This window comes from Branchiostoma floridae, chromosome 2 (assembly GCF_000003815.2).
Source record: "Branchiostoma floridae strain S238N-H82 chromosome 2, Bfl_VNyyK, whole genome shotgun sequence".
Lineage (NCBI taxonomy): Eukaryota > Metazoa > Chordata > Leptocardii > Amphioxiformes > Branchiostomatidae > Branchiostoma > Branchiostoma floridae.
The window spans coordinates 31483624-31507344 of record NC_049980.1 but is presented as its reverse complement, the minus strand read 5'-3'; the positions used below and the strand labels follow the sequence as shown (position 1 = coordinate 31507344).

The 23721-nt window shown below is 41.8% G+C and overlaps 3 protein-coding genes across 5 annotated transcripts; 1 reads left to right on the top strand and 2 right to left on the bottom strand.

The window, feature by feature from the left end:
* Positions 1-6235: 6235 nt before the first annotated feature.
* LOC118409460 (tetratricopeptide repeat protein 24-like) lies at positions 6236-21881 on the bottom strand. 3 transcript variants are annotated; one of them, XM_035810494.1, is made up of 12 exons: positions 21716-21881; positions 16752-17426; positions 16099-16314; positions 15231-15359; positions 14759-14853; positions 14205-14354; positions 13578-13711; positions 12814-13082; positions 11902-12208; positions 11196-11431; positions 7098-7326; positions 6236-6496 (listed from the first exon to the last, which is right to left on the bottom strand). In XM_035810494.1, exons 2-12 carry the CDS (start codon positions 17398-17400, stop codon positions 6373-6375), a joined length of 2538 nt encoding a protein of 845 aa, XP_035666387.1. In that variant the 5' UTR covers positions 17401-17426; positions 21716-21881; the 3' UTR covers positions 6236-6372. The 3 variants fall into 3 exon arrangements, with proteins under 3 accessions (XP_035666387.1, XP_035666388.1, XP_035666389.1); XM_035810495.1 differs by having other exon boundaries at positions 11196-11317; XM_035810496.1 differs by having other exon boundaries at positions 11196-11314.
* On the bottom strand, positions 7333-11178 carry LOC118409462. Its single transcript, XM_035810499.1, has 3 exons — positions 10225-11178; positions 8474-8598; positions 7333-8138 (listed from the first exon to the last, which is right to left on the bottom strand). The coding sequence occupies exons 1-3, from the start codon at positions 10331-10333 to the stop codon at positions 7881-7883; spliced, it is 492 nt and encodes a 163-aa protein (XP_035666392.1). The 5' UTR covers positions 10334-11178; the 3' UTR covers positions 7333-7880.
* Positions 21882-22123: 242 nt separating the features above from the next.
* On the top strand, positions 22124-23219 carry LOC118409461 (protein C3orf33-like). The gene has a single exon (XM_035810498.1). The coding sequence runs from the start codon at positions 22383-22385 to the stop codon at positions 23208-23210; it is 828 nt and encodes a 275-aa protein (XP_035666391.1). The 5' UTR covers positions 22124-22382; the 3' UTR covers positions 23211-23219.
* Positions 23220-23721: the final 502 nt, after the last annotated feature.

Below are 23721 nucleotides of genomic sequence, written 5' to 3'. Positions count from 1 at the left end.
TTTAATGTGGTGGAAAATTCCGCGACCCGGCATCGATTCAACAGCGGGGTTTCGGTGCCCTTAATAGCTGAATGGAGGCGTAGCGTTACGCTAAGGAACACATTTCCAATTCGCACGATGCCACTATGATGTAAAATTAAATGATGTTAAATTAATACACAAGTGTTAATACATGTAAATAAATAAATAAATAGTCTAGATATTTTGTAGCTGTTAGTTGTACGTGTCATTTACCATACATTATACCTGATGTAATCGTTGTGCAACAAACTTGACTTTCCAATTCGGTGCCAGCCCGGGCAGTTTGCGGAAGCGAAATTGATAATAATATAAAAGACTTCCGTTCAAAAACACAGCAAACATTACTCATGAACATTAATTGTGTATCTTCCTTGATAAATATTAAATTAAATGTTTGTTCGGGTACACTAAAAAGTTTTTTTTACCTCTTTGGGTACACATACGACGTTTTCTCTTCTGCTCTTCACCTATGTGCGGAAATCCATAGAGCGCTGAATGTCACTGTTTCGTATTCCACGACTGATACCTACGTTTTCAGCTGGTAATATATGCATTGCTGATATTTCATCCTTGACTTATAATAATGGGAAGGACGACAAAGAAAAGAACGTCTTGGAAAAGCCAAAATCACATACATCAGACGCGGGTCCGTATGGGTTTAATAAAGATAAAAGCTCCTTGGTTTAAAAAGGGATTATTATCGAAAAGACATCTGAGGTAATTTAGCTACAAGTCGGGTGCATTTGTATTACGAAAAATGCAATACTCGCTTCTGGAGTGGAATGCTCCCTTGAAGGGAGAATAAACTTGGGTTAATTAGTCTGTGACCAGACCCTCTGGTCGACAGACTTTTAGTTTTGTCACGTTTACGCGCGTTCGCAGCTGTATCTGTATGTTCCCGTTGTCTGAATTCTATGTGGTTTGGCAGGTCCTTTGTACTGAGGTTGACGATGATGCACGTGAACTTTTTTTTGCGGCAGGTGGTTTTATTATGGATTTTATAAAAATAACACCCCTACAATTTGTTCGTCTTGCGGTGTTTTGGTCCAGATCCTCTGTATGTGGGTCATGGTGTCATTGGAATTTGTCAAGCAGATGCGTGGTGTTACCTGATCGTCAAAGTTATTCGCGTTCGCATCGGTATCTGCATGTTCCCGTTGTCGCATACGTACGTTGTTTGGCAGGTCATCTGCACTGAGGTTGACGATGATGCACGTTGTTTTTTTTTTGTTGTTTTTGCGGCAGTTGGTTTTATTAGGGACGCAATAAAAATAACACCCCTACAAAATGTTCATCTTTCGGTGTATTAGTCCAGATCCCCTGTATATGGGTCATGCTGTAATTGAGATATTGCAAGCAGATGCGTGATGTTCTCTGGTCGTCAATGTAACGCGCGTTCGCATCTATATCTGCATGTTCCCGTTGTCGCATACGTTTGTGGTTTGGCAGGTTCTCTACACATAGTTGGACGATGATGCAAGGTGTTTTATTTTTTCGGCAGCTGTTTTTATTATGTATGTAATAATTTCAGAAATCACCCCTGCAAATTGTACGTTTCACAGTGTATTGGCCCATGTCTGCATATGGTGCCCGTTGAAGTAATTGGGTATAGTTAAGCAGATGCGCGATATGTGCAAGAATTTTACGCGCGTTTGCTTTCTACCTCTTATTCAACAAGTTTATCCGTACTACTTTATGTACCAGCATCATGGACCCCGGGATTCACCCATTAACACTGTGTCATGCTACCTTATGGCTTCACACTAGTTAAAAACTTATCGCACAGTTCATCATCAACAGCTGTGTGTTATCGTATGTGGGACATGGGAACCGACATCTAATGTTCCACTAATGACCCTGTCAATCAAATACCTCCTGTCGCCGTTTGCAATGAAGCGTGTAAGAATTCTCGTCCCAAATGAAGTTTAGCCATATTATATTCCCGGACTTCGACTAAGAAACATCAAGGTCCTATTCCGTGCTTCATACTTATTACGTCCATAACAGAAACATGTTAATACTTGGTGCGTTTGTCAGTCTGCCTGTCGGTCTTGTAGGTGTGTCTGTGTGTGAATGTGCCTGTGTATTAGAGTAGACCATCCGGTAACCTATCGTCACCACATCTTTTTGACTTTGGCCACATGTTATCTCACAATCCATACCTGTTTAGTAAGATTCACATGACACAGAAATATTAGGCAATTTTAGATACAACGATATATCTAACACCATGAAAAGAATCATATAGGCTATAAGCACAACGTCACACACCAAAGAAGACAAAACAACCAACATATACCAGACCGACGTCACAGACTATGTTACCTACGGTCACTTGTTTGGTTTATTAGTGGTGTCGGGCGTGGCGTAACGGGCGTGGCGTTCGGCTCGGAACCTAGAGGTTCTGAGTTCGATCCCCACCGTGCCCCGCCCCGACGTTGTGCCCTTGGGAAAGGCACTTTACACGACCTTCCTCACTTCACCCAGGTGTAAAAATGGGTACCTGACTTCGGTCGGGGAGGTGAAAAGGACTACCTTTACCTTCTGTCTGTACCGTGTATGTGGCACTGTTAAAATAAGTTACAAAACTTGAGTGCAGTGCCACATTGTCCTCGTCTGTCCAAAAGCAAAAAAAAACAAAAAAAAAAAAACTTGGGTTTAACCTCAAGTAAACGTTAACATTCCAGACTCCAGAGGACTGGCTCTCCTGGACTAGCACAGCAAATAGATGTTAGGGATGACATCACTGCGCTCATTAATTTTTGCCTGTTTTCGGGAAAAAAAACACGGTTTTCTTTTGAGATGGTGACGAGAAAGTACCAAAATGGGAAAATATGTTGTGTTGCATCCTAATAATTGTAACGTTACTTCTACAAGTGGTACTAGCGAGGTAACTGTGACTGTTATATAAGTGAAACTACCTTTAGTTGGATAGCTGTATTAAGTGGCAACACTATGGAAGTCATGAGTGTTACACTGCAGTTGCTTGGCAAATGATACCAGTCTACAATACAAGCGTCACTTTTACTACACTAGATCACTTCTTTGATACAGGAACTAATGACTTGTTGGCTGTGCTGCCATATTTTGTCACTTCACTTGTTACAACGTTTGTGGTGTCTATTTACCCATCTTGTTTTTTTACCCATCTTCTTTTTTTTGGCGTATCTCATTATTTTTACAGTCTTCAGAGGCTGTCATCCATAATAACTACGTGCTGTGGCCTAATTTCAAAACAATCAACACTAGCTAGCACATCAAGAGCCAATCACAAAATCGTAACGGTTAGTTTCCCGAGGATTTGACTTTATTGAACACATTTTCTATTGCAACATACGAGTTCTAAGGTTGAACAGCCCCGGCAGTTCTAAACTGTCCTGGGCTATTTCGTCATACAGTAATTCTATGACTATTAGTATATTTACACATCTCACTATTTTCATGAGTAGTTTCGTCGGGTTGGTTCATCACTGGTTAACGAAGTTCTTCACAGACAACCAGTACATACTGTATATCTTGATACATTTGCTGTTTCATTTTACATTTTTCTGTTTTAAGTTTTTTTCTATCCGGAATCACCATAAAATCAAGAGATTTACACTGCAAATATGTACTTTTGTGCTACAGTATTGTTTAGACTGCAAACTTAAAAAATAAAATCCTGGCAAAAATAAACAAATCAACAGTAATCCCCTAGCTGCAGCACAAGGTACATGTAGAACCAGTTACTGTTTCCATTTGTAGGTGACAGTCACAGAAATGTTGACAATTTCTTATATACACTGGTTGAGTGTCAAGAACTTTGTTAACCAAGTCTCAATATTGTTTGGCAAAAGAGCTTAAGTAAATTACAATGTCCACTGATTTAATAAGACTATCTTTGAAGCACACAAGCCATAGGCCACACTTTTCAAACCAAAATAATAAAAAAAGGATAAAACTGAAATGCATATTGTACAATAAAGAAATTTTTAAGCAGATTCAGCATGAAAGAGTTCACAATCTACATACATGAGCATTATGACAGTCATATAAATGTACAACTGAATCCCAATATTGTACAATTTGATGGCATAATTGTTTTCTGCCTTTCTAACAAAAGCAGAAAATTGAACTTCTCTTCAAGACATATCAAAATTACAAACTATTTTAGCAGCTAACCCTTATTGCTAGACATGATCCTATAAGAGTCTACAAAAGAATTCAACATATAGAATGCCAATTGATTGTTAAAAGCACATTAAAACACTGACTGTGCTTTCAACCCGATACAAACAATTCTAGAGCAAAACATAGGAAAATTCCAACAAGAGGGAGGTAATTGGTCTTCATCGAAAATGAACTAACGCCTACATATTTTTCATCTAACATTTACACGTTAATATATATATATATATTACAGCCTATGCAGTCTAACGTTCACTGAAATATTACAGCCTATGCTTACAAACAACACTATATCTTCAAAACCTTCTCCTAGTCCAATAGCTTAGCAGGATTGAAGTGGAACAAACACAGGTCAATAGGTACAAGAGTACAAGTATTTCAGCAACCATTTGGTTACAATCATTTGGTCAAAACTAAGGCCTCTTATGCCCCCTTGCAGTTGTCTCATGAACAGCAAGGATGAAGGCTTGGCATAATGCATCGTAGATTACCCTGCATTTGATGTTAGTTTTATAAAAAAGATCCTTTAGGCCACACCAATTTAATTTCTTGGTTCACGGATTTTTTCATAAAAAATATGGAGCGAGAGGGCAAAATAAAAATAAAAATAAAAATTGTAAAATGGTTGGGGTTAAGGTAACGGCTAATCCAAAACATAAAGAAAAAAAGTTTTCAGCTTGAAAAAAGTACAAAAACACTATTTTTGTACAGTAACAGCACTTGTACCCACACTTTAAGGAGCTTATAATATAAAGGCCAATTTGCTACAACAGAAAGTTGGTGAATGGTTTCATTAATGGTGAAAATTTGCTGAGTGGTAATTTTTAGTTTTATTTTTTTTCCCAAAAAATAGGAGCGAGCGAATCCGTGAACCAAGAAATTAAATCGGTGTGGCCTTATTTTAAATTTTGGTCCATCATTTGTATCTGTAGTCAATCTAGACAAGTTCAACTAATAAAACCGTCCTCCTTTAAATTTGACTTTCAGTATTTTACAGCACAACTTCTTGTACCAGTAAAATTCACAGAAAACTTGTATAAAATGTATCTGTTGTGAAATGCTCAAAGAACTTCTAGAAGAGACATAGGAATATATTTCAACATGTACTTTAGCATCAAAAGTAATTGTTTCCTTCTTTATAGTTCACTATAATTTACTTATATTTACAGAGTCTGACCTATACACTTAATGGCTCTCATACAGTCTTACAGCTCTCATAGTCATAGTCTTCACAAATTCTGAAAGTCACTTGGACTAAACAATGTTTTGGTCCTATTACTCTCTCCAGCTAAAAGATTATAAAAAACTGCATTCAATTTGACTCTTCTGACTTCTAGAATCATGAAAAATATATTGATTTCTTGTTGGGGGCCTGCATTTTATTTTAGTAGAGCCTAATCCGCCTTTTCAATTCCATGTAATTCAATGCATGCATTAGACCATGGCTGTACAACACATCAGATTCGGTGAACCACTGACAGTAACTTCCCATGCAGACTCCTTTTGCTATGTTCACTCCTGACTACATGACTGTACTTCACTTGAAAGTACATCTGGGTTGGTAGAAGACATTCTGGAAAAGTTAAACTGTAATTTCCAACACAAAAGTTTTGACTGAACAGCTCCAGTCTTTGTCAAGAAATAACCCACTGCTTCTATGACGTCATTTTATGTAGATATATGAAAGCACACCTGACTTGGTGAGCAGAGGATCAAGTTGCAGGAAGTCTATGGCGTCCCCGTCTCTGTTAAGGGATGGTTTTAAGGCTCTGGGGTACATGGCTTCTTTAATCCCTCTGACAAGAAAGTCTGGTTCTGTGTCCAGGATTCCCACTTCATCCAGTGTGACCAAGTGTCCAGATGACTCTTGTACATGTAATCAGCAAGTCACGTGTACTATCTACATAATGTGATGTCACAGAAGCAGTAGATTGTTCATTCTTTGACAAAGACAGGAGATGTTCAGTCGAAAATTTGGGTAAGTCCAATTTTTTGTTGGAAATTACTGTTAAACTTTTCCAGAATACATGACAGTACTGTACCCACAACCCACATGCAGACTCCACTTTTATCTTCCATCCTGACTACATGACGACACACGTGCGTGACTCGTTCCTGTACTGACGGACTATAAAGTCCGTGGACCATTGGTAGTAACCCCCCTCTTGTTATGTTAACTCCTGACTACATGATGACACACGTCCGGGACTCGTTCCTGGACTGACCCCGCGAGGCCGCCATGTCCCTCTCCTGCTGCTCCTGTGCCTCTCGGCTCTGCTGCTTGGCCAGTTGGAACAGCGCCGCCTCCCTGAAGAAACAAACAGGCGACACTGTAAATTAGGACAACGTGATTTTCTATAGTATGGGAATCACAGTACATGATGTCAATGACAAAGGTAGCATTGGGAGGCCTGGGACTAAGTCCATTCTGGAAATTTCTGCCTTAGGATTCAAAAGTTTTGGATTCAGAATTTTCAACAGAACTCTGAATTCCAGTTCGTCAAATCATTCACTCTGACAGTTTCCAAGGCCTTCACCAGGCTACAGAGGCAAGTCTCTTTGCCACAGGGCCATGTCCAACATTTCTCAGGGTTCTACTCGAGGGGCTTAAGTAAATGTTCCTCAATGGCATTGTGGCCCTATAGCCAAGGAGCTGTCCTGTGTAGACCCTGGAAACAGTCTGGCTCAAGTTCTAATTCAGGAAAGACTGGAAAAATTTTCTCGGGGGCATCTTAGCCCTGGAGCCAAGACCCAGGCCTGTGTAGGCCATTGCAAACAGTCTGGCTTCCAGTTTAACAGTACTATGTAGAAGGAGGCGAGATAATATCTAAAAGGGCTTCAGGTTTACAAGGCAATGGTTGGATGTGAACCATGATGTACACTATTAAAGTCTGTAACCTCTAACTTACCTGTCAGCCCTGGACATTGTCCTTGTTGGTGAAGGAGGAGGTTGTGTTGCCTTGGTAGGGGTGTCTTTCGGCGTGCTGCGTGCCTGTGGTGGCTCGTCCGCACTCGGCTTACCCTCAAACTGCATGGTACGCCCTCCCTGGGTCCGTACGGTCTCATATAGGTGTTCATCCGGGTCGCTTTCCGATTCCGACTCGCTGTTTTCTGAGCTGCTGCTGTCCGCAGAAGTGTCTGCCATCGGGTAAAAACGGAGGAAAGTTATAAGAGAGAGAAAGATGTGCAATTTGGAATAAATGTTCCGAAAAACTGCAATATCAAGGAAAATAGGCATCGGTAGAAAGATGTTAAAGTTGCTTCACCACAAATGTCCGCAGAGGTGTGTGCCATGGAGCAGAAATGGAGGAAAGTTATAAGAGAGAGATAGAAGTGCAATTTGGAAGAAATGTTCTGAAAAACAATAAATATATCAAGAAAAAATTGGCAATAGTGGAAAGTAAAAGGTGCCTTGCCACAACAGCATGATAAAGACAGACAGAAGGGAAAGCAGTATAGCACAGACAAAATGATCACACACACATTCTCACCACATTCAATCTTTTTCATCCACACAGGTTCAAACACATTCCTAACATTGAAACACTTCATTCATGCCACAGTCTGAGACTCAAAATCCTCAAATGTTTAAAGAACTTGACAACAAATTTGTTACTGAACTGTCAAGCAACTATTTGACCTGCCTGTTTATTTCATATACAAATTGGTATAGCACGTTACGGTAAACTCAATCAACCCCCGGTCAGACTTAAACTCCGACCCAGGCCCTTCAGGTGGGCGCTATGACTTGACCTCTGACCTCCTGCAGCATCACTGTGTGACCTGTTCTGGCCTGACCTCTGCCCTCCGACCCCTGTACTGTTGTGGAACCTGACAGTACGGTTGGTGACGGTCCTCTCCTGTACGGTGGTCTCCCTGATGGTCAGTTTTCTGCCTCTCGACCCCGTTCTGACCGCTGCAGACTGTGGCTGCCTGTGTTTGGCCAGTTTCTTTTGACATAAAAGATTATAAGTACTAAGTATGCAATTTTAGGAAGGTGGCATTTGATTTTAGCGGTGAGAACATTTTTTTTCTTAGCTGGCTTCAGAGTGATGAAATATTTGTGATGAGGAAATTTTAGCAGATAAACAGTGACTGCTAAAGTCGCTAAAGTTAAGTTTCCAAGAACGGTTACATTACAGTAGGCTTGAAAGTTCATCTTAAAACAGGTTTAAAACAGATATTTAAGCTTAGTGTTTACCTGTACAATATACTGTCACGAATAATCCGGTTTACAGTCTTGTTTCAGCAACAAATCATTGTGATGTTGTAGTGTTGTACTTACCCTTTTGTGAGGGAAGAGTTTGAGGTAGGCCTGCCAGAACCGGAGGCGCGGGCCGACCCGCGGCACCAGGCTCCTCACCGCTCCGTAGTGGAGCGCCAGGAAGGCCGTACCATCTATGTCCTGTTCTGGGGGAGGTCAGGACCATGTTGTACCATCAGTGGTCAACACTTGTTTGGTGCAACTAATACAATGTAGTTCTACCAGTTACCGCAGTGTGCAACCTGACATTTGCTGTTAGAATACCGCTTTTTCCCCCACCTATATGCAAATTTGTATTTATTTCTTGATAGGATAAAACATATCAACTAGTTTCACGTAACTGTACTGGAGCGCCAGGAAGGCCGTACCATCTATGTCCTGTTCTGGGGGAGGTTAGGATCATGTTTTACCTTATTATCAATGTAAATGCCTCTAAATTTGCACGGATTTAATTTCATGGTAGGGAGAGCATGATTTCTTCCCAGCATTTTCAGTTCATGTTTGAAACAAGGGAGTTGGTTGATACAAGACAAAACAAGTATTTTCAAGTGTTTTAAATTCACTCTGAAGAGGGTACCGCAATAAATAGAATAAAAATACTGTAATACAAATACTGTAAATGCAGAAATGTTCGCGGTGGATTAATGTTCGCGGTTTTCGCAGCGGCCGCTTCACCGCGAATTTAAAACCATCGCGAACATTTTTCCATAACAGTAAGAGACTACAATGCATGGTGCTACCGCAAAATTAAAACCACCGCGAAAAGTCCATTTTCTCGCTACCGCGAAATTAAATCCCCGCGAACTTAAATGCATTTACAGTACTGGCCAGAAGCATGGTTTACTGTGGTGAATTTTCAGGCACTCTTACTTTTCAGGCACCTCTACTTAGGATAACTACAGATGAGAGCGCATCATTCTATACTCCTGACGACATATTCTAAGCTATGGATTACATTCCAATTTGAGTAAAAGCCAAGGGATCATCGGCAACATAATACCAAAATGTCACTTCAAAAATACCAGTATGAAGTCATATGCAGAGTAACACAACAAAAGGATGGCAGGTGCGTAATTTATTAACTCAACTCTGAGTAACCTTTTTGGTCTTAGATCAACATTGTTGTGGGCTGGAGTGGTATTTACTGACTAATAGGTTTATTATTGGGCATCAGGAGATTTAGATTGCATCTATTATTCATGAGTAATGTGTATATGAATACAGTCGAAGCTGCCTGTATGTTCACACTGGAGCAGACAAACATGTAATATCAACAAAGTAGATTACGTAGTATACTGTTAATACTGAAATTGAGGTTTCATTTTTGCGGTGAACACATGACACCGCTAATCTGTGTTTTTTTGGGTTATTATTCCATTGTACTCCAGAATTGATCAAAACGCAAAATTAAAACGCAGCAAAAAGCTCTTTCTCTCTAGATCTGCTAAATGAAAAATAAATGTGAAATTTTGTCACCACGAAAATAGAAGAATTCACAGTAACTATAAGCTTGTAAAATGTCATGATGTTTTTTAGCCAAGCATGGGAACTGAGTTTAGGAGTTACTACGTTACCACAGTTTTGTAATACATGGTGTTAAAACACTGTTACCCTTAGTCATCATGATAGTAGCATCTAAAACATTAAAAACTAACTTCCAGATCATGACGCTTTAATACCTTGAAATATTCGAACCAATTCAAGAAAATTGTTTTCTGACAGCACCGAACACAGTACACGTATAAACAAACTCAATTCCAGTTGATACTTACCTTCAAATGTTGGAACCAATTCACGAAAGTTGTTCTCCGAGAGCCACATACAAATGCCATCCACTGACTTTCTGTAGAAAAGCTCTTCATTCTCACTTCTACCTTCCATCTCCTACATATACATATATATTATAACTCTTAGTGGGAACTACATTGTAACAACAGATGTTGCTGTTGAAGTGAAGAGGCTTCCATACATGATGCAGATGTGGTAAGGTTTAAACTTACATGTAAAAGCCAGGCTCATTAAACATTAATGTGTACATTACGAATAGGTGGCATTATTAACCACAATGATAGGTGTCTTGTTCATTTTGAAAAGGTGCCTGCAGGAATATCATATCAGAAACGTCATCATAATCATTTCAGGCATGTTGCATGGATTAAGTTTGCCCTCCCTTTCCAGATGTTTCTACCAGAAACAGTAGTGGAAATATCTATGACAGTTTTGTAAGGTGACAATGGCCTAAGACTTAACAGGCTGTATGTGGCCCAATGTGAACTGCAACCTGGCTGTCCTGCTATTTGTTCACAGAAAAGTCAAACTAACTTATATGCATGACATCATCCGGACATCCATTTACACACACACACGTATGCGCACGGACACACATGCACATGCACACAGACGCACACATGCATACACACAAACACACATTGTGAGTGAAATATTCAGACACACAAGCATGCACACACACGCAACATACACAACTACACAAATACAAAACACACACATACACACACACACACACAAGCACAAAACACACACACACAAAGACAAACTCACACTGCTCCCATGTACTCACAGACTGCACTTTTAGATTCAAATTTACAATCTCACATATCACACATAGATGACAGCAGTAAAAAGGAGAAAATATGAGGAAAGATGGGCACCGGAAAATTTTGTGACAGAAAAAAAAAAGAATAAAAAGTCAGAAATCATTCCAATCTAAGAAACTTGGCCACACCTGTTCCGGAGGTCTCTTCCTCTGTCTTCACACCCTTCTTTGCCGGCTCGGTGGGTCGCTGTGCATCCCTGTGTTTCGACGACATCGCGTACACAGGGAGGTCGTTGTCCTCGCTTGCCCTGCTGAGGTCAGCAGGGGTCATGTAAGTGTTATTGAGGGCAGAGGTCGCGGAGGTGTCTAGGGTAGACATGGGACTGTCTACGAGCGGTGGGGGTAGGGTGGGGGGCATGCCGGCCCTAGGGGGAGACACGTGCACGTGCGTCAAAAACACAGACAAAAAAAGACAAAAACAAAACAAACAAAAACAAATGAAAGAAAAAATTACCATGCAGCAAAGCAGTATTTGTGTGGATATGAGCGAATAACTTCTACAGGTGTAAAACGTTTTCTATTTTAGCCAAATCGAACACAGAGTTAGAAGTTTTGTGTATTTTTCTTCACATATTTGTGTACTTTTCTTCACATATAGCTCTTATATGCAAGGTATAACCTACAGGTTATAGCTTGCATATAAGAGCTAGAAAACTAAGAACTGTATGTAGAAGATGAATAAGATTTCAGATGCTCTTTTAAACTCCAGAATAAACCAACCAGTCTTCAGTACATACACATTGCTAACAAATGTAGTGTTGCAGTGGAAAGACCATTATATAGAACACTTATAGGTGTTGACACACACATTGCTGAAGGAACATTTCATACTCACTTGACTGTTGTGTTCGGGGTTGTTGTCTGTGTGCCGTTGAGAGCCTTCGCATACTCCTTCCTCACTGCCTCCTTTCCTTCAGTCTCACTGTCACTTTCGCTCCCAGACGACCCGCTGTCCGAAGACGACAGGGCTGACGTCTCAGAGGAAGACTGCTGAGAGGTTTCGCCGTTGACCTTAAGCGACGGAACGTCCGGATGTCCGCCCTGACGCCTGCTTTCCATCGCCTTCCCTCGCCCCGTGGGAATGACGTCATCGTAGTGGTCTTCTTCGATATAACTGGCGTGGTTTCCCTTGTACGCCAAGTCTGGGGGGAAACATGTGCACGTGTGTCAAAAACAAAGACAAAACAAAACAAAAAAAATCAGCACGCAGCAAAGCATGTCTGTCTGGCGATGAGTGACACTGTATAACTTCTACCGGTGTAAAACGTCTACTATTTTAGCCAAATGGAACACAGAGTAAGCAGTTTTGTGTTACTGTAATTCACTTTGTGTTCACGGTACTAAACTTTCACGGTCTGAGAAAATTTAACTTGTTCTCGGAACTAAATGTTCACTGTCGCGGCAAGTGCACATAAATAAGTCTGTGAATTATTTGTTATCAGTAATGATAAGTTCACATTACAGTCGTCACAGTGAAAACCGTGAACATAAAGTACATTGAAAAAATCAGGAATTGCAGTATATACAGTATTTCTCCTTTTCTTCACTTCAATTCACGTTGTCTTCTTGGTGCCAAACTTTCACGTTCTGAGAAAGTTCAACTTGTGAGAAAACTTGTTCTTGGAACTAAATGTGAATGAATCATTTGTTATCGCCACCAAGACAGATAATTTGTTATCGGTAATGGTAAGTTCACGTTACAGCCGTGAACATAAAAGTACAGTGAAAAATTCAGGAATTACAGTACCTGTTTCGTCGTAGGGAGTGTTTGCGCCACGAGGGTCCGACACGCTCGCTCTGACAGGCTTGTGCTCCACGGTTGCCACGGTGGAAGCAGTGGACGGGTGGAGGCCGTTGTTTTTTGAAGACTTCTTCTTCTTGGCGTCGTACAAGGAGAGGTCGGCCTCTGGGTCGTATTTGCCGATGCCGCGGGCGACCGTCTGCAGGTTGTGCATGGAGCCTGAGGGGGTGGAGTCGGAGTAGCTGCGCTCTCTTTTTACGTATCGCTTTGGTTTCCTACAGGAAGAGAAGTGAGGCAATCAGAGATGGCTCTGACATCAAACTTCCGACACAGGGTGTCTGTGTGGTGCAATGGCTAGAGCGTTGGAATTAGAATCAGTAGGCCCTGAGTTCGATACTCGCCATGCCCCTGCCCCCATGACGGTGGAGTGATGCCCACCGAGCCTCACGGCTAATCTGTCTAAAGGTGCCAAAAACACCTACGGATTTGGTGCTGACAGTGTGTCAACATCTGCACACTTACCACTAAGACCCATAAATTTTTTTTCTGACTTCAAAGACATACAAGTGCAAACACCTATGCACACACAGACACATGCACAAACAAAGACACATAACGGGAGGTGCCCTAAAATGGCACACTTTGTGACAGGCCCCAACTCTTGGTGCTCCATCACTCGTTGCCAGAAAGTGAGACATTTTTGTTAATGTACCTTCTGATTTTGTGCTACGCTGGACAGGGTGCCATAATGTGTTTAAAAACTTGCATACCTTTTCCCGGAATCTGTCCTGGAATACTTCTTGTCCCTTCCTGGATCTGACCTGGGAGACTCTGAGGTAATGGACTCGTCCATGTGGTGAGCCACAGAACCGTTCTTACTCTGCGAGGACACCGGCCTCTTCTCCTGGAAAACAGAGTATGAAACGATACATCAAAACTGGTAGTTCTGCTACAGTGCCGTGACGAGCCGCTAGGGGGCCTCAACTACAGACCCATATCTTTGCTACCAACAGTAGCCAAGGTGATGGAAAGGACTGTTCACAACCACCTGTACAGCTATTTGGAAGAAAACAACCTTCAACATAACCAACAGTCGGGATTCAAAAAGGGTCGATGGAACGGTTCTCCAGCTACTCGTTCGATTGGGAAATGACTGAGTCAAGTCGATAGACGGCCCTAACATCTCCTGTACAGCAGTTATGTAGTCTTCCTTCCATGCCTTATTTGGTGGTCCTTTAGATGATTTTTGCCATTGAAACAAGCATTAAGGATTTTGTCTATAGTGACCACCTGTCCACAGAGACCAGATTTTATATCTATTCTGAGTGGTCTTCTAGGGCAGTTTTGACTGTACTACATTCTTTCAAAAGGATGCTAGAGTGAAATAGCATACATACCAAGCTTGAAGTGTTTTTTCTGTCCTTCCCAGGATGCCTTGGGCTGTCCCCGACCTTCAGTTGGTATTTGAGGGCATCCGTCAGTTTACCCACAATCCTCTCCTGTGCCTGGCTGTTGGGATCCTTCAGTCTGGTAAGAAGAGCCAGTGCCTATTGAAGGAAAAAAAATTCATTTGTGTTGATATTTCTAAACCCTGTACAAATGTACATTTAACTGACAGATTCTACAGCTCTGTCAATCTCTTACAAGATATTGAAATGTGTACCAAAAGTGGAAATGCAAAAAAATTGATTGACATGCATCATTCTACTCTCTCATTGGACCCTAGTTTTGCAGTGGGTTCTTTAACTGGCTCGAGGTGTGGCTCTCTTCAAAAATCCGTCCCATCTGAGAGGATGCCCCTAACTGAATATAGGTAACTAATATCATTCACTTCCATCTGAGTTAAGTAAGAAAAAAGTGTTAAGTGCAGCACTGGGACCCACTAGGGATTCGAACCCAGAACCGTTAGCTTCTAAGCGAACAACCCTAACCACATGCCAGGATGCTTCACCTGTTTGTAGCTGACTATCGCCCTCTCTGGGTTCCCCATTCTGAAGTGGACTGCTCCCAGACCCTCGTGGGCCTGCCACTGGCCATGCTTGTCCCCTGTTAGAAATAACAGCATATTAAGCAATGGTTAGTTAGGAAATATATCAATGGAGGAACATCATCTTAAAACGTTTAGTTCATGAATGACAGCAACTTTAGAACCATATGTTATTGTCATGAAATAATATATAAAGATTTCTTATCAACAGAAGTCAACACCATGTCCTTGGTCTGAAATCATTAAAGTTAGAAAATAGAAGAGTCAAGAATTTGCCTGTCTGTTCTGTTATTTGCTGCCATCCTTTTTTTCTTTCTATTGTCAAATTTCTTTTCTTCTCATTTTTTAACAATTTATATGTCTTTTTTCCTATCTTTGACTCTATGTCCTTTCCAAGACTTCCTTAGGCCACACAATATAATTTCATGCTTCTTACCTGTGTCCTTTGCTGCCTGTAGTGCGTGTAGAAAGGCCTCCCCTGCTGCATCGTTGTCGTTCACCTGGCTGAAGGCGTACGCCAGGTTACAGAAGCAGTGACCCTGGGCCTGTCTGTTACCCAGATCATCTGCAAGTCACACAATAAGACTTACCACCAAGAAATTATAATTTTACTTCAAGTCCTACCTCCTTGTAATTCTTTTTTCTACTGGACCAATTTTCTGTCATCAAACTTCAAAGTCATATGATAATGACAGACCAAGAAAGCTATCTTGCTTGGTTCACTATGATTTACTCTAGGAGATGAAACACAAAATCATAGAACATCAGACAATTCATAGAACATCAGGAATACCTTGAGTGAAACTAGTCTATACAAACATATCTGTAAAAAGTTTACACCTGGCCAATGTGACCACTTTTGGTGGTTGCTTACTAGATAATTTTTCTTACTGACACTGCAAGAATCCTGTCCATAGTGACCACCTGTTTGCATGTTGACATTAGACCATATGAGGACCCCTATCAGTGACCTTCTTGTGCAGTTTGACAGTATTAATAGTGTGAATTAAGTCCAGTGGTTAGTGGCCCTGCCTTTGGAACTAGAGGCCCTGAGTCTGATTCTGGCTGTGTCGCTCATCCGACATGCAAGCTACTTTCCTTAGGACATAAAGTTAAGCCGAGGTCCACTGTTTTTTCTACTTATTGAAAAGTGCTAGGGGAATTTCCCTGGTACATTGAACCTGTCTATATATCATCTGACTACTCTGTGACAACCAGTGAAAGAATTGTTCTTCATTGAGCTAAACTGGATTGATATCATTTTCACAATTCTTTCACTACAAAATGTTTTAAGAAGTTCTTACTGTGTAGTTTTGCTGCTGCCTCGTGGAAGCTGATGGCCCTCTGGTACTCCCCGCAGGAGTTGTACACAGCTCCCAGGTTCTGTAGGAGGACGGCCTCCCGTTTCTGGTCACCACTCGGGCCGCGGGTCAGCGGCAGGGCCAGCTCAAAACACTCCACAGCCTTGCCGAAGGCCTTGGCTGACGTGTAGGTCATCCCAAGGTCATTGTAAAGTTTTCCTGGGGAGAGAGATGTTTGGATTTTTTGGTTTATTGAGATACCCTTTAGGTCAGATTGAGCTAATCTTCCAGGGTTGATAGGAAAAGAAGATATAAGGAAAGATATCAGGAATTTTTCATCATCAACCAAATTGAATACAGAGCAACACTGAGACATAAACTTGAAAGAATCAAAGAAAGATTCAAAGATAATGATAAAGCTGACATCCAATATCTCTATAAGTATAACACCTCATCATAACTTAATGATAAAATGCAAATATCTTATTAAAGTCCTGCCTCAAATCTTAAAGTTTAAACTTAAAATTGAAGCACATAAAATATTTTGTTTGTCTCTGGGCCAAAACCCATTGCCAATATAATTTTGGGGTGAAACAGCTACCATAGCAGGCTAAAGTAACATGTACATGTATAAAGAAATGGTGAAACGTTCTTACCTAACACCTCCCCTTCCTTCATATTTCCACAGACTTCTCTACACCTGTCCAGAGCCTCCTCACACTCCGGTACTCTCCTGGACTCCAGCAGGCAGGTGGCCTGGAAGTTCAGCGCCAGGGCCTGCCTCTCAACGTCATCCGCTTTCTCGTACATCCCCGCGGCCTGGCCGTGGCATCTCGCGGCCTGCGAGGGCTTGTGCAAGTTCGTGTACGCAAAAGCGAGTTTCGTCAGCGCCTCTCCCTCCATGAGGGGGTTTCCGCCGTCCTTCCCGTACGCCTCTATCGCCTGCTCGTAGTACCGGATGGCCTCCTCGTACCTCCGCATCTGGTCGTACCCGAGTCCCAGGTTGTAGTAGAGGTCAGAGTTCGACTGCGGTTCCTTTTCGTCCTCATCCTTTGGAAGGGCTCGTTGTAGGAGTTCGAGCCCGCGCTGAGGCTGGCCCATGGCGATGTACACGGCACCCAGGTTGAAAGCACATGCACGCTCGGTGTACTTTTCCTCCAGGAGAACGGATTTTTCGTACGCGGCAGCGAACGCCTGTAACGCCTTGTCCTGTTCGCCCTTGTTCAGTTCTTCGTTCCCGAGCTGAGTGCATTTGTCTATCTCAGTGCTGAGGGAGCCGATGTCCTGTGGAAGCGGCATCTTCATGGTATTACTGGGGCCTCACTGCACACCTGTATATAGAGAAAGATTAAAAAAAATGTTGTTTTCTTATTAGAGAAGATAATGAGTGAGTGAGTGAAGGACATTTTTAACCCCGCCTGATTATATTAGGATTTTTGTTACCCTATATTGTTTTGTTACTAGAATCTTAAGATTTATTCTGTATCCCTTTTTGTAGTTTATAGCCGACTATACAAAAGTCACTGTACTTTCTTTTGTGTCAATAATGCTTCTGTATCAGCTAGTATTTTACCTGTTTTCTATGAGATCATAGAATTCACAGAAACACAGTTACTGTACAAGCTTCTTTCTGGTTGTTAGCAATGGTTGTAACATGGGAAATGCTATCTTGTGCAGTGTGACATGCCAAATTCCAGCCCTGAATTAGAACTACAATGAAGCTTTGCAACTTTGAGTAAACTAGACTTGACTACTAGTAATAAAATCATGGCAGTCATTTATGACTTCTTGAGTTATGGTATTGACCTACACTATAGATACACAAATTCTCCACATTTTTTGCAACCATGAGTGAGCCTTTTTGTCTTGAGAACACAGAAGCAGCCATACCGTTAGCACTCTACTCATGGTTGCCATGGCACCAGTTTGCTTTGCCACACCTGACCTTGACGACATGACCTTGTCAGGTGAGAAAAGTGCAGAACGGCAAACCCTGTAAACTAGCAACAACCAATCAGAGCCTTCAAATCTAAATCTGCTTTTGTCCCTATTCTACAAAGAACCTGCAAGACTTATTTGGCCACGTACAAAAGAATGCTGTCATGTCTAGTTACAGCTTCTACCACTGACATTCATTGCAAACACCAACAGATTTAAACAGACAAAAGACATTTACAAACAGACATGTACATACATGTAGCTGGCTACTGTATTGCATTATGTACTAGTTGTGGTATATTATGCAAAAGCCAGTTATTGATAAGAGCAATAAAGTGCCATCATAAAAAAGTATGGTCCCTACTCATGCTTCTGTATAAAAAAATATGCTGCGCTTGCAATTTAGGTTACCTTTCTAGTGGCAGTAATAAATTTCTTGAACTTCACTCTTTCCTTATTAGTTACTGTTAGTCTATTGACACACATTTTCATCACTTGGCAACATATCAACAAGCAACCACAAAGTCAGCTCACTTTTACAATCTTATATTCATCATATATAATAAAGTTATTTCTATAAATCTGCTTCTCACTTAATACAGTAAAAATTAGTACAGTACCTAAGGGATAACTTAAGCTGGACCTTTACTTTTACTTGAGTCTTCAACATGACTCTCATAAAAGAGTTCGAGGTTGACAACAAGTTGACAACAAGACAATTACAATTACAATTACAAAGTGCAGGTCCTGATAAGAACTTCAAGATCAAAGGAGAGACTCTATCAAAACAAACTCTACATTTTACACCACTGTACACGATCAAGAGCACAGTAAGTTTTATGAAGTGGCACTGTTGCGAAGGAAAAAAAATAGGGCAGGGGCTAAATTGTTGTTTGAAACCAAATTATCATGATTGTATAAAATCATCATTTGGGGCATGTTGCTTGCAATAGGACTAACTCATAATCACTAAGTCCACTCTATCTTTCTAAGGGACCGTACGATATTTATCGGGGGGGGAGGGCTGGTGCATTGGAAGTCGGATCAAAAAAATTTTTGATGGCCCTCCCCCCCATCTCAAAAAAATCCAACGTGACCCTCCCCCTCCACCTCAAAAAAATCAACATGGCCCTCCCCCCCGACAGGCATAATCAAACGGGTAGAAAAACAACCGATAAAATAATCTTAATATAGACGTCAGGGCACAAGGGCGCCAGTGATCTCGCCAGTGTTCTCGCTAGGATTTTTTCACAGCGTCGGGGCAGGGGTCCGGGGGCATGCTCCCCCGGGAAAATTTGGATTTTCAAACCCTCTAAAACAGAATTTCCTGCAATTTGAGAGGAAAATTATGCCCTTGAGATTGGATGCCGGTTGCCTTTTTTACTCCCGTTTTTCAGTAATCGACGTCCGCCCTCCCCCAAAAATATGTTATAACTATATGCTCGGGGAATCAGCAGTCCGTGATCTGGCCCGGGTATTATTTGTCCAGTCATGTCTATATGAAAATTTTGGGTTTTTGATGCTTCCAAACAGGGCTCTAGCCAGTGAGTTCGTCAGCCCATGGAAAAATCCTGCCAATTTTTTTCCGACATTGAATAAAGAATGCCTACCTCGTGTGATCGATGTTGCGCCCTCCCGCATCAAATGCTAGTAGTTTTTCCAGAGGATAAAATAACGGCGCCATCACACCTTATTTTTTTTCTATTTTGCCCGATGATTTTACTAGAATTTATCATTTATCGAATCGGTCGGGTTTTACAAGGCCGCGCCGTTTTCCACGAGCGTGCGTTTGTTTCGTTCGACCTCAGGTAACCCCGTTTTCGGCGTGAAATCTTTGGCTCACCGCTGGATTTCTTTTTACATAGAGACCAAGAACGTTATACATTATACGAAGGACGGTGATCTGCTGCGTCTTTGGCAGTGATCAGTGCCGGTGTAGCCTTGAAGGAGTAGCCAGAAAGACGTCCCAACGTGCTGGGCGCTGCGATCGACAGTCCGTCTGGGGAGGGGGGCGTGCCGCGCCATGTGCCCCGCCGACTCGATCGACGCTTGACAACAATATTGCGGCCCCTTTTTCTGCCGCAAATTTTGTCCTTTTGAAACAAAAGAAATGTTTTAAATAAAAAATAAAGTGTATAGTTTTGGATTCTTCACATATTTACCGCGCACCGGTTTTGTAACTTAAATATTGGGGAAACTCAGCCGAGCCGAGTGCGTCTTTCCAGAAAAAAATAAGTCCGGAGACGGAATGACGTATGCCTGGCGGGAACGCTGGTCCAGGGCAGCGCCACTTTGGGGGACCTAGGGGGGCGAAGCCCCCCGGAAGCTCTTGCATTTTAGGCTATTCAGAAGGCTTATTTTATCAGTTTTAGGGCCATGTCAAGATATCAAAACAAAATAGTATCAACAATTCTTTCAAAAAAATTAACATGGCCCTCCCCCTATCTAAAAAAAAATTAACATGGCCCTCCCCCCACGTCAAAAAAAATTAACATGGCCCTCCCCCCCTAACGCACCAGCCCTCCCCCCCTGATAAATATCGTACAGTCCCTAACCATTTCTCCTCTATACAGTATTGTGTTCCATGAAACTATCAAGGAGCCCTGGGAACTTGATACAATTTCCCTTTTTACTTTGAGGAATTACTTTGCCCCCTGCAGGCTTGATCTGGTTTATGTACCCGATGAAAGGCCCCCATTATTTAGGTTGTAAGGGCAGACACCTGTGTACAATGGGGCCCAGGTAATGTTATCTTCCAAACAGGGCCATGTTGGAATGTGGTAAACTAATAGGAGGGGCTGGCTGAGGCTTCCATAACTCCAGACTAAAGCATTTACTTTTAGTTAGCAAAATCTGATTCTGCAGACTAAATTATAACAATAATTGCATTCAATAGTGTACATCCAAGAAATAATTATTTGCCAACTCCTTGACAAGTGCCATGACGTGATTCGCAGACCAGTAAATAAGACTGCAAAGTGTGGATCTAATAAGTAAAGAAACAATTTAGTTCAATATTTGGAAATGTTTGATTACCATTATATTAATGAAAACTTTCTACACTGCAAAAGAGGAATTGTCAATTTAGAAGTGTTTGAAATCCACCAAAAGTATACTAACCCTGAGAGTAAGATCAGACACTTCATACATACATACAGTACAAATTGCAACACGAAATACCATGATTTTGAAGCACCTCTGACCATCACACAATTTGTATGACATATTGGAGCTCTCAAAACAGACAGACGACTTCAATTACGTAGCTCATAATCCTTCAATACAAAGAATTGCTTTTCAAGGTGAAAGTCTGCCTGTCAAACAGCAAATAGCTTTCACTCTTGGAGGGGGCAAATCAAACAAACAGGGGCCAATAAGTCAAAAATATTTACTTCGTGCTTGAATATTTTCTAGACTTTTCACTTCATCTACTTGCTAAAACGTAGCGCATCTGACGAATTGATTTCTGTATTTGCCAAGACAGGGAGGTAAGGAGTCACAACATACACACAAAGAAGGTAATCATCGGAATTGCAGAGTCAATCAATAGAAATACCGAACAATAAACCCTTTCTTGACATTGAAATATGTGAATCGATCAAACCCAGACCACATATCGCACGCGCACACGACTCTAGAAATAGATTTTTTACGCCAATTGGCGGCGGAAAACACTACTCACCTGAAAGTTTATAGTTTAGGCGATCGCCTGGTCTCAAAAGATGTTACTGAAGCTCGATCATTGGAGCGTACAGGTGTAAAACTGTTGCTGACCGCCAGTAGCTACTCCAACATGTTACAGGTTGTTTTGTCTCTGCGTGACGTACCAGGTTGGCAACCAAAGAAAGGGGAAAAACCTTAACACCATGGGGGGATATGAATTTCACTTTTCTACACCACTTAGTCATGATTACAACTCTACAATTCTGATAAAAGTAAATCTTTTCCACTGTATATTTAGTAAAAGTTACAATGTAAGTGTTTAAAATCATTTGATAGGTACAAACGTACTTGTGTGCTAACATCTGATATTAACGGTTTACCCCCACCTACCGGCCGAGCGAGCGCAAACTCGCTGCATGCCGGGTAATATCCAAGATGGCTGCGCCCTGTCCAAAAAATCGAAAGTTCCAGGCAAGGAAGATTTTGCTGGTCAATTACGGACAAGAGGGATTGTACAACTTGTGATAATTGGTCATGCGTGCAGTTAGATCATAATTTGAATGCCTAAAACGTAGTAGAAGTGACACAGGAACGAGGGCTATACGCTCGGTACTTGTTTCACGCCCCCCTCCCTCCCTTCTGTGGTGGTACATAGCTGGTTGTTTTGGATTCAGAAACAGTAAAACATGGTAGAAAACAAAGACACGGATACAGGCAGAAGTGCACCGTACAGAGCTGCTTACCTCAACACGCTCACACACTACTTGGACGGACACGTGAACGCTGTACGGAATGCCTCCACCGTGCTAGCCATCGCGGGGTTGGCCTTCGCAGCCCGAGGTGTTCGCCTGTTCAGCAAGTTTTACACCGTTGCCGACATACCCCCTCACTTCATCCAGAAGAACATCAGACTACAGGGGAAGGTGATCCAAGTGAAAGACCAGCATCTCCAAGTCGAGCACATCCCTATACTGTACCTCAGGATTCCCTATCTGATGAAGAAACAAGAAGGAACCATAGGTGTGCACCTTGCAGGTGTGAAGTTCGAGGAAGGTGCGGTCGAGTGGCTCAACGACAATGTGCACGCTCAAGCAGTTTTCTTCAAGATGCTGCAGATCAATTCCTGCCAGGAGCTGGACTGTGTGGTCACAACAAGGAGGCCTGGCTGGAGGGGACTGTTCTCGAGCATGTGTTTGAATGAAGAGCTTATACGACAGGGTTTGGGAAAGGTAGCACCCATAGAAGGCATGCACGTCGGGGCCACGTACGTGAAGCTGACAAAAATGCTGCTAAGAGCTGAACTGGTTGCAGAGAGGAAACGTCGGGGAGTGTGGACAGAGCCTACTGTACTAGAAAGGTACAGGGCCAGGTATGACAATGCAAAGGACGAAATGAAGATGGCAGTTCAAAGGAGAAAGCAGGCTGTGGTGGAAGCTGGGAAAGTTTTGGCATCACCTGTAGCATTGTTTAAGAGTTTGTGGAAATTTGTCTCAAAGAGATTCAGAAAAGAGTAACATTGGTATTGAAGCGCGGAAGCACGGTGTGAAGACTAGCCAACTGCTGCCTACCCCTGGGTCAGGGATCCCAGCAGCAGTATAATCAAACAATAGATAGTGAGTGATGCAGCTTGTGTGCTGGTGAGAAGGCTGGATGGATTATGAAAGCAGTTGTCAGTTGTAGAGAAATGTAAAAAGAGGATGAGTTCCTTTGTACTATTACTTCTCTTTATTCGCCCTCACACGGAGTCAAAGACAATGTTTGAAAGTATGAAAAATAAAGTTTATTGTTCTCATTACGTATTTCAGTTCCTTTCATGAATGTCATTTTTGGAGCTATAGAGAAAGATTAAGGCACGATTTACACTTGTAGTTTTATCTGTAGTACTACAGATCGTAGTCTACTACTGTAGTAGCCTACAGATTTTTTCTGGGTGTAAACAGAAATGAAGTGTAGTCTACTACTGTAGTCTACTACACCCTCCGAGGCTGTAGTACTACAGTTCAGCGGACGTTCTATGAGAATTCG

Coding starts and splice junctions, on each gene's coding strand:
- LOC118409462 (XM_035810499.1), bottom strand. CDS start 10,333: ATGGAAGGTAGAAGTGAGAATGAAGAGCTTTTCTACAGAAAGTCAGTG. Junction 8,599..10,224: donor ATTGGTTCCAACATTTGAAG/GTAAGTATCAAC, acceptor GACCTCCCCCAG/AACAGGACATAGATGGTACG. Junction 8,139..8,473: donor AACTCTTCCCTCACAAAAGG/GTAAGTACAACA, acceptor TTATGTCAAAAG/AAACTGGCCAAACACAGGCA.
- LOC118409461 (XM_035810498.1), top strand. CDS start 22,383: ATGGTAGAAAACAAAGACACGGATACAGGCAGAAGTGCACCGTACAGA.
- LOC118409460 (XM_035810494.1), bottom strand. CDS start 17,400: ATGAAGATGCCGCTTCCACAGGACATCGGCTCCCTCAGCACTGAGATA. Junction 14,854..15,230: donor ACAGGCAGCAAAGGACACAG/GTAAGAAGCATG, acceptor TATTTCTAACAG/GGGACAAGCATGGCCAGTGG. Junction 12,209..12,813: donor CACTCCCTACGACGAAACAG/GTACTGTAATTC, acceptor GTTTCCCCCCAG/ACTTGGCGTACAAGGGAAAC.